The sequence below is a fragment of the Populus euphratica genome, unplaced genomic scaffold (assembly GCF_000495115.2).
Source record: "Populus euphratica unplaced genomic scaffold, PopEup_1.0 scaffold41.1, whole genome shotgun sequence".
Taxonomy (NCBI): domain Eukaryota; kingdom Viridiplantae; phylum Streptophyta; class Magnoliopsida; order Malpighiales; family Salicaceae; genus Populus; species Populus euphratica.
The window spans coordinates 1,800,578-1,811,073 of record NW_011499868.1 but is presented as its reverse complement, the minus strand read 5'-3'; the positions used below and the strand labels follow the sequence as shown (position 1 = coordinate 1,811,073).

The following is a 10,496-nucleotide window of genomic DNA, read 5'->3' as shown; positions in this document are numbered from 1 at the left end:
TAAATTTAATATTTTTTAAAATAAAAAATAATTTTAAAAACATTTCAGGTTATTTGTTTCTGTGGCTGCCATGCTTTTCAAAAAATTTGAATTTTTTATTTTAAATTAATATTTTTTGATTTTTAATAATTTTAATATGTTTATACCTATAAATAAATTATAAAAAATAAAAAAATACATATTTTAATATATTTTCAAAATATAAAACACTCTAAAAACCACTTCTAACACGGTACACTACCTGCGAAAACAGTTTATACACGATACCGAACAAGACAGGGCTCTGAGCTGGTATGCTATGCGATACAGGTGAGATAAAATAATAATAAAAAAATTGGGAAAAGAAGTCATCGTCCTTTTACCCAATCCCAAGAGTCCGTCTGAGACAGTTTCGTCCTCCTCTTTAATTACCCTCTCTTTCTCTCTCTTGACACCAAAAAAAAAAAAAAGAAGAGGAAATGCCCTGTCACATCTTCATCCACGTCCTAGAGAGAGACCACCACCCTCTCCCCCCTCCCCTCTCCTCTTCCCCCAACCCGCTCCGAAAATCCCAAAATCAAAACCTAGGGTTTCCATCTTTTCACCACTGACCAACACAACCATCAATCTCTCTCTCTCTCTCTCTCTAGATTTTCTATTGAATTGATTCTCCACATGCGCCAGCAGCAAGAAGACTATAGACCTTCTGTTCCAGATGCGACCGAAGAAGAAGCGCCGCTAGCTTTTGACAATTCGGTACCAACTTCCGATCCCATGAGCACCGATCAATGCCAAACGATTCCAGAAATGGAGGATTCTCAGCTCGTTGGAGCTACAGTCTCGATGGTTACTGCTGACGTGGACTCGTCTAGGAGAGAATCAGTACATATCGTGCCTGCTGTAGAGGTTAGTAATCATGTCAGAATTGCTGAAAACAGTACGGGAAAGCGAAAGCGCGGCCGCCCGCCTAGAACTCAAGGAAAATTAGGGCCACCACAAGCTCCTCCTGCTTCGTCTTCACAGAGGAAGAAGAGAGATGAAGAAGATGTTTGTTTTATTTGTTTTGATGGTGGCAGTCTTGTTCTTTGTGATCGCCGGTGAGCTTGCCAATTTTGATTTTTTTTTCCTTTTTGGTTTTATACAAAATTTGAACTTGAAGTTTTAGTCGAGAAAGGACAAAAAAGTTTGGTTTTGATCTAATGTGTTACGTTTTGTTTTGATTTGGGTGATAAAAATAGAAAGTTTTCGAGGTTTGGGACTAAATGGTGGTTTAGGGTTTTTAATATTTGTGCGGGTTTGGTTCAGTGATTGGCTTGGTTTTACTTGTTTTTGGTTTATACGTAGGGGTTGTCCGAAGGCATACCATCCAGCTTGTATCAAAAGGGACGAGGCATTCTTTCGATCAAAGGCTAAATGGAATTGCGGTATGTTTTAGCAAACGTAGTGAGTTTGTTCTGAATTCATGTCTCTTGTTTTTGAAAGTTTGTTCTTGTGTTAACTCACGTTGCATTAATTTATGGAATTCAATATTATCGAAGTGCAAAGTATGGGGCAGTGTGTGTGGGGGGCTAATCCCCTTTCAGTTAAGGCGGTTTTCTAAGTTTTTGATGTGGTAAGCTTGCTTGCAAGCAAGGTTCTACAATGAAATAACTCTTTTTTTTTAATTGAATCAGCTATCTTAGGTTAGTAAACTTGTTTGGTTTAACCTTTTTTTGGTAAGAAAGTAGTCCTGCCATGAAATTCATACCCTCTTCAAGTAAAGCCATTGCACCAGCCAGTTCACCTTGTAGACAGAGGAGATATAGAAAGTGTGCTGCACGCTATTTAGTGGGATGTGATTTTAGTTCTAGACGTGTACTTAATTTTGCATGTGCATGTGATGGGTGGGTTTTTATTGGCAGGGATGGGGTTTTAGTTTACAAGCAAGAATTTAGGTTTGCCTACACATGCAAAATTATTATTGTAGTTTTAATGTCTGCAGTAACGGCACTATCCAACCCAGCCTCGATGTTTGAAGCCCAAGTTGCTAAAACTGTTAGTTAATGAATGGGCATGTTGATTGGCTCATTGTAGTTGTATATAGTAAGAAATGTGTCAGTAATCATGGTCTGTCTTCCATATTTTTATCAGATTCATATTTTTTCTAAAGTAGTCTTGGTTCATAAACGTGCCAATTGATGCCTTATTTACTTAATATCTGGCTGAATTCTTGTTTTTTCTATAGTAGAAATGGTTAATAAGTGTGTCAATCAATGCCTTATTCAACTCCATATGCAATTGGATCCTCGTGTCTCTAGATCAGTTATGGTTAATGAACGTGCCAGGCATTGTCATATACATAATATATTCACTTGTCTGTCTATAGTGGTCATGATTGCAGTCCATCTTTGACAAAATTACCATTTCTGTTTCCTCTGTTAACCTAGTTCCTGCAATATTGAGCCTTATCAGTTATCTCATGCTTTTGTTATGGCATATTTTCAGGGTGGCATATCTGTAGCAGTTGTCAGAAGGCTTCTCATTATATGTGCTATACGTGTCCATACTCTTTGTGCAAAGGTTGTACAAAAGATGCTGATTATTTGTGTGTAAGAGGGAATAAAGGATTTTGTGGTACATGCATGAGAACTATAATGCTGATTGAAAATATGGCAACAGCGAATCAGGAGAAGGTATGCTAATTGTTAGATACTACATCTTATTCTAGTTTAACTAGCTTTCTTGGCTGAATTACATCGTGAAAGAGCATTGATGATAAGATTATTGGACTCTCCAGTGTCTTTTGGCACCTCGCTTTCCTTTGTTTTGGGTCGATACCGTTTCCTTTGTGTAGCTTTTATATTGTCTATGGCTTCAGTTCAGGTTTACATTCTGCTGCAAAGCTGTCAATGAAATCTCTTAATTCACTTCTGTGCTGTTAAAGTTTGGTTGTCGATGCCTCTGGGGCAGGGAGAGACATGTGTCATTAGCTTATAGTTTTTCCTTTTCTGTTTGATTCTGTCAATTTCAGATATTTTCTCTTGTGTAACCTGTGCAGGTTCAAGTGGATTTTGATGACACAACTAGCTGGGAGTATCTCTTCAAGGTCTACTGGATTTACTTGAAAGCAAAGCTATCTTTAACAATAGACGAGCTAACTAAAGCTAAAAATCCTTGGAAAGGAGATGACCTAACCAAAGTTAAAAGTGCTTGGAAAGGAGCTGGTGTGATGGCTCCTAAGCAGGAGCCTTCAGGTGAATTTTGTCATAGCAATGATAATAATGGCTCCTTTTCAGACAGCTTCTGTGGAAACCTGGAAATACATGCTAAGAGAAGAAAAATGGAGGACCAACGAAAATTGCACATCGAGGAGCACTCTCTTGTTATGGAAAAATCACGCATTGACCAACTTACACAGCTCCCTTACAGCACGTTGTGGGCAACAAAGGAGCTCTTGGATTTTGTTTCACACATGAAAAATGGGGATATGTCTGCTCTATCACAGTTTGATGTTCAGAGTCTTCTGCTAGAATACATAAAAAGAAACGATCTTCGTGATCCTCACCAGAAAAGTCATATTTTTTGTGATTCAAGGCTTATAAAGCTCTTTGGAAAAGAACATGTGGGTCATTTTGAAATGCTGAAGCTTCTTGAATATCACTTTCTTGTAAAAGAAAAATCTCCAGTGGATGAAACCACTTTAATGGGAGTTTCTAATGCTGGTGGTGGCCAGGTTGAGGCGGCTGGAAATAGTGACAGTCAGTTGGTGACAGGTAGTGATCGAAGGCGTAAAACACGTAAAAAAATGGATGATAGAGGACCACAGATTAATGGTAATCCAGAGGACTATGCAGCAATTGATGTTCACAATATTAGGTTGCTCTACTTAAAGCGTAGTTTGATGGAGAACTTAATGGATGATGCCGGAAAGTTTCATGAAAAGGTTGTTGGCTCATTTGTGCGAATCAGGATTTCTGGTGGCGATCAAAAACAAGATATGTATAGGCTTGTCCAAGTTGTAGGTATTATTCACATCACTAGTGCCCCAAATTATATATCAAGAGTAGGAAAAAGAAACGCCTCAGTGTTTTCTTCCAACACTATATTATATGTTTAACAGATCAGCAAGTTACTGTTGATTTCTTCTGCAGGTATTGGCAAGGCCGCTGCATCATATAAAGTTGGCACAAAAACAACTGATGACATGCTTGAAATATTAAATTTAGATAAGAAAGAGGTCATTTCAATTGATGGGATTTCAAACCAGGACTTCTCAGAGGTGACCAAGACACCATCCTAAATACATGTTTCCTTTCCTTTGTCCAAATATTCATTTTCCTTTTTTTTAATTTTTACAGTTTGTAGAAACTTTCTTAACCATTTCAAGTTTTTTCTTGATATGTTATGCTTGATGATGAGATTGTTATAATGAATTTTATGGATGATACAATTCTAAGTTTGACACCAGAATTTTGAATTTACATAACTAAGGATCTAATTCTTCAGTGTTATTTCAACATATTAGAAACGGGTATTTTTGGAAACATGGCACAGATGCCTGGGGGCATAACAAATTGTGGGAGGACGGTTGGTGCAGAAAAGCTTATGAAGTTGTGTTTAGGGCTGTGAACAGTAAAGTGGATTGCTGTAGGTGTGTGTGGAGTTTTTGATAGTCAATGCTGTAGAATTGGCTGATTATGAACGCGGGGATTGTTAAGAGGTCAGTGATGATTAGTTAAAGGCTAGAATAATGAAGTTTAATTGCTGGAATTTGCGAGTAAGGTGCAAGGAAGGGTTTCTAGGAATCACATCTGGGAGGAGGAAAGACTAAGCATCTGATCTAGAGTAGAAGTTACAAATGTAATCATAAAACTTTTTAGGTTTCTCTAAAATCTTGATTTGAATAATGGAAAGACTACTTAAGACTTATCTTTGTAGTGTTCCTAATCCTATTAAAACTTAGTACTCCTAGCAAGAAAGCATAATTAAATTTTACTTAGAATAGGAAAAACCCCATCAAACTCAATTATTTTAGGACTACTAAGATAAGAAATATAAAATGAAACCCAAATTTATAAATTTTCAGCTAACTTGGAAATTTGGAATATCCCTGAAGATTTTAGAATACAGAAATGCTCCTAAATTCTAGAACTGAATAAAATACATAAGAACCAATCATTTTCTGGTCGTTGCATTCATTTGTTCTTCAAGCATGGACAGATATGTCAAGGCCTAGCTTCATGCTTGTGTTGCCTGGGTTATCTTGTGATCTGTGAAGAATGGTTCTTTCTGATCTTCACCTGTCATGAATGGTGCATCATTTACATTCCTCTTTTGATTTTCAATGACATGGTAAATGCCAGTTTAATCAGACAAGATATTTGTTTCGGTTGATAAAGTGTGTTTTTGGAACTGAGTTGTGGAAACCATGGTCTGAAACAATAATTGTGTGCTTTTATTGTTCATATAAATCTAAAAGTTTGATTAGAAAAGGTACCCAAACATGCTTTTTAATTTTTGGACCTGCTTTTGTTGACTTTACCACAGACACAGCTACAGCCAATTAAAGGTATCAGGTGAAGGTTTAGCAATTTGAACCAAAGGAAATGTACAAGTTTTCCTTCATTTTTGACGTGTTAACTATGTTTCCAGGGTGAATGCAAACGTTTGCGGCAGAGTATAAAATGTGGGCTTATCAAACGACTAACGGTGGTGAGTGTTTCTGTCATTTTCACTTCTATATCTCAGCTTAAGCATATGTGCCCCTTTGTCACAAACTACTCTATTGGTTATAGGGTGAGATACAGAAGAGAGCAATGGCGATCCAGGATGCCAAAGTTAGGGATGTAAGTATTATCCTGATAGTCGTGCGTATAAATATAACGCAGATTTCATTTTTTGTTTAGTGTCATATGGTTTTACGTTGTTTTTCTTGCTACTGCAAGTGTAATTACTGATCCTGATCATCTCTTGTATATGGCTGTACTCTTTTGACCCAGCGTTTGGAAGAAGAGATATTAAGGCTTAATCATCTTCGTGACCGAGCAAGTGAAAAAGGACATGGGAAAGAATATCCTTTGCTGTATGAAACTCTGGTTCCTTTCGGGGTTCTAGTTTTTACCATGCTTGCTCATCTTATTAGCTGGTTTTCATCAACCATATTCTGTCTCAATGCTAATGCTACATATGAAAATACACTCGAGCAAAATCTTTTGCTCGTATTTCATGGATGATGAGAATATTGCAACTAGGTGTGAGGGTGATGAGCACCATTAGTGGGTATGTACGTGATGCCAAGATGGACAACAAAGGACCAGTCACATTTTCCTGAAAATTCAACGGGCTTATTCTTTACTCTTTTTTTTTGGAAAGATCATCTATCTCAACGTTTCAGATGTTGCTAGTCTTGTTCATGAAGTTTGCTGCTTGGCCTGGTTGTTTGATATGATTTTCCCTGAATACTTAGTTTGATTGTTAGAGGTTCTTAGGGAGAAATAGAATTTCTACTGTTGTTGGTGTTGCATTAATTTTAACCAAAGCCTTCCCCACTTATTGCCCCTTTTCTTTTCTACTGTCTCCTTGGTGATTGAACAGAGAACTGGATAGCATATTCAACATTAGCAACTTAAGAGTGTTGTAGAAGGTTTCAATTGATTGCCAGTGCACCATTTTCTAGATATTTCATATATATAATAGAACTTAATTAAGCATTGCTGTTCCTTGACTATGTTGCACGCTTAGAGAATGCGTGGAGAAATTAGAGCTTCTCAAGTCACCTGAAGAACGTCAGCGCAGGCTGCTTGAGATTCCCGATGTACATGCTGATCCAAATATGAATCCAAGTTATGATTCTGAAGAAGATTCTGGAGAATCACACAAAAAGAAACAAGGTTCCTAGCTATGATTTTGAACAATTTGTGATCAGTAGTTATGCTTGAAGTGGTCTGTAGAAAGTTTAGTTGGTGATAACTTTAGTGGCATATATGCAGGTGACCATGCAAGACCAAGAAATTCTAGCGCTGCTAGAAATGGGGCAGTACTCAACTCTTCAATGGGAGGAGGGGATGTCTTGAGTGATAGAGGAAACATGGGACAGAATTTAGCTACTGCTTCTGAGCAGGGTAGAGATACGTACACAACATCTTATGTGGATAGAGATGGTACTAATGTGGTTCATGTGAGAGTGAGTGAGTCAATGCAGACCCAGGGAGGAGAACAAGTGCCAAATAGTCAGAATGCACCAAAGAACTGGGTAGCTTCTACCGGTTCAATGACTGATGATTGGAAAAGTCAATCAATTGTACAATGTGGATCGTATTCCGGGGTTGTATCACCGAATTTACCACCACCACTTTCTATAGGAAGAGAGCAATTGGTTGATGATATGGAGATGGACAAACTGTGGCACTATCAGGATCCAACTGGAAAAACTCAAGGGCCATTTGCTATGGCCGATCTGCGTAAATGGAGTACAAGGGGGCTTTTCCCTCGAGGTTTGAGAGTGTGGAAGATAAATGAGAAGCCTGATGACTCTATTCCTTTGACGGATGCATTGTTTGGGCGATTCCATAAAGGGCCTGCATTGCCTGACAACAGCTACTTGTTGGCTCAAGAAGCAATAGTTGCTTCTGATAAAGATAAAAGGCATGAATTTGATATGCATCAAAGTACTGATGCCTCTCTGGTAGACAAGAAAAATATGGATCACTGGAAGTCGGTGCAAAACAATGCAAGTGTCAATTGCAATGATAATGATGCACTTCTAAAAAGCAATGCACTGAGCATCCATTCTTCAAGTTGGACTACAGGTGCGGATGCCATCATTCCTAACAATGGACCGGCTCAACTTGCTCTACAACTCTTGGAATTGTCCAAGGGCTGCAAGTCTTGGTCTGATCAATCCCAGATATGCAGTTCACTTTCCTCACTTCCAACTTCTGGAAAGATTGGTGAAATTCCACTACCTCAGGCAAAGGAAGAACATGAAGATGAAAAACGGAGTTATGATCCGAGTTATGTAAATGGGAATTCACTCAAGACACCTGAAGGTAAAAATAACATTGGCAAAAGTGAGGATAAACAGGCTGATAGTGAGAGTTATTCAAACCAATCTTCTGGACAGAACTGGAGACCACCCATTAAAAGTTCAAGTGGATGGGATTCCAAGCCGGCTTTTGTTTCTGGGGATAAGTCTGTTGAAACATCTCAGAAGAATGAGGAAATTGATTTCTTTGATTTGCCCAGTCCAACACCAAAGCAGCACCTCAAGGACTTGAAAGGTCATACTGCTGAAAACAAACACTCCATTTCTTCGAAGCTTCCTGTTCTGGATTCAGGATGTAGCTGGAGTACTGCTTCCAGTTTAGTGGTTGGTGGAGCAACGCTAGCTCGAGTAGCTGGTGAATGGGGTGGCTATTCCCCTGCTCCTGTCAAACCTGTTGAGGAATGGGACTCCAACCATGTGTCTGCCTCTTCACTGAAACCTACAGATGGGGGCAGTGATCATGCTTCTACACAGACTCCAGATAGTGGCCCATTGACACACTCTCCCTCCACTCACCCGGTGATTGATGCATCTGATTGGCAACCCATCATTCCTGAACCTACTGAGTTCTGCTCTTTAGTTGATGAATCTGTTTCAGACCTGTTGGCAGAAGTTGAAGCAATGGAGTCTCTTGGTGGTTTGCCTTCTCCTACTTCAAAACTGCAGTCTGCTGAGGAATTGACCCGAGGTTATGATGATGATTGCTTCAGTCCTGTTGATGAGTTTAACCCAGCACCTGATCCAGGCAAAAGTGATGCATTCAGTTCGACTGCTGATATACAAATACCTTCTCACTTGACTGTAGTGAGCGAAGCACTGGTGCCATGTCACATGCCTTCTGAGCCCACTGTCATGGATAAACAACTTGCTGTATCTCCAATGCCTTCTCAGATGACTGCAGTCAATGAATCACTTGGGATATCTTGCACGCCTTCTCAGTCCACTATCACGGACGAACCACTAGAGAGATCCCAAAAGCCTTCTCAGTCAACTTTGATAGATGAGCCACTTGGTTTATCGCAGATTGATGTTCCAAACCCTCAAAAGAGCTTCAGTGAACATTCTTCCACAAGTCCTGAAGTGGAAGGTAATACTAAGCCCAATGATGTTCCAGTTAACGAATGGGAAAAAGGTTCAGAAATACAGCCTCTTGCGCCATTAGCTGGTAACCAGGGAGAATCAGGTGCAGACATCCAATCCACAACTCCATCCACGGCCAGTCAATTGGAAGCAGGTTCCAATGCTCAACAACCCACACCATCCCACGAAGATGCTGGTCAGGGAACCACAAAGGAAAGGGAAGCACAAGGAAACACGAACATGGTTTGGGGAAACGGTCATGGCACAGGTCAGCAACATGCTAGGACGAATGGAGCCAATTCTGCAGGGAACCCAGGCGGTTGGGGAAGCCAACCAAGGTATGGCGGGGACAGATTTTCTGGTCCAAGAGACCACCGTAACAATTTTCAAGGCAGAGATAGAGATTCTGGTTTTGGTAGGGATAGGTCATCATGGAACAAGCAGCCGTTACATGGTGGTGGAAATGGAGCTAGTACATATAGACCTCCGCCCAAAGGGCAGCGAGTATGTAAATTTTACGAAAGCGGATACTGCAAGAAGGGGGCATCATGTAGTTTTTGGCACCCATGATATTTAGGTTCCACTTTTCCATAGGAAAATTGTGTGCATTTAATTCTGTAATCATTATTTGTATCAGCAATTCTGCCCCCTTGTCAATGTTCTAATTTAACTCGTGTATTGAGGTGGCATGAATACATATATATTCTTTGGATAGTCCAGCACAGAGCTGCTTGTTCAACGAACTCAAAAGATTCCCCATTTCCATAATCTTACCATGGGTATTGCTGGAGCTCTACTCACGGAAGAGGGTTTTCTTTGGCTCATGTATAAGGCAAATTTGCGGTGTGTAAGATCATTGACGACAAATGCACGTACAGGATCTTCAAGAGACTCAAGCCAGGTTTAGCATCCTTTCTAATCTAGTGTGGTGTTTCTCTGAATGTTGTTGCATTTTGAATCAATCCATTTATTCTGACCACAAAGCAATCGACTAGCCTTCATGGTCACTGGAGATGTAACCATCATTCAAGTCAATGGCTAGGTGAGAACCGATCGGAGTATACCTTACCGTTTAGAAAAGAATAAAATTTAAACAAGAATCTTGTGCAATGTACATCCTTGTAAGAAGAGAGGAACAATTAATATTTGTTTTTAAAGATTTAACACACACACACACACACACACAACATCAATCCGACATCAACCCAATGAGTCACATGGGTTGACTTACTGGTTAACAAATCAACCGAATCTTTTTTTTTTTAAATTATCAAAGCAATATTGTTTTAGAACAATTATAAGATCTGATTTTGACATGGTTTAAAACCTAAATCATAGGTTGCACTAAATTTAAGCCCTCGAATCTTCTGAAACCCACCAAGACAACAATGATTTATAATGTTTTTTCTTTTAT

At 39.3% G+C, this 10,496-nt stretch overlaps 1 protein-coding gene across 1 annotated transcript; it reads left to right on the top strand.

The window, feature by feature from the left end:
• Positions 1-402: 402 nt before the first annotated feature.
• LOC105126672 (zinc finger CCCH domain-containing protein 44) lies at positions 403-9,850 on the top strand. Its single transcript, XM_011027605.1, has 10 exons — positions 403-1,076; positions 1,324-1,403; positions 2,464-2,651; positions 3,017-3,980; positions 4,110-4,237; positions 5,611-5,670; positions 5,754-5,804; positions 5,958-6,028; positions 6,694-6,848; positions 6,948-9,850. Exons 1-10 carry the CDS (start codon positions 655-657, stop codon positions 9,650-9,652), a joined length of 4,824 nt encoding a protein of 1,607 aa, XP_011025907.1. The 5' UTR covers positions 403-654; the 3' UTR covers positions 9,653-9,850.
• The last annotated feature ends 646 nt before the right edge of the window (positions 9,851-10,496 follow it).

Coding starts and splice junctions, on each gene's coding strand:
- LOC105126672 (XM_011027605.1), top strand. CDS start 655: ATGCGCCAGCAGCAAGAAGACTATAGACCTTCTGTTCCAGATGCGACC. Junction 2,652..3,016: donor CAACAGCGAATCAGGAGAAG/GTATGCTAATTG, acceptor TAACCTGTGCAG/GTTCAAGTGGATTTTGATGA. Junction 5,805..5,957: donor AGGATGCCAAAGTTAGGGAT/GTAAGTATTATC, acceptor CTTTTGACCCAG/CGTTTGGAAGAAGAGATATT.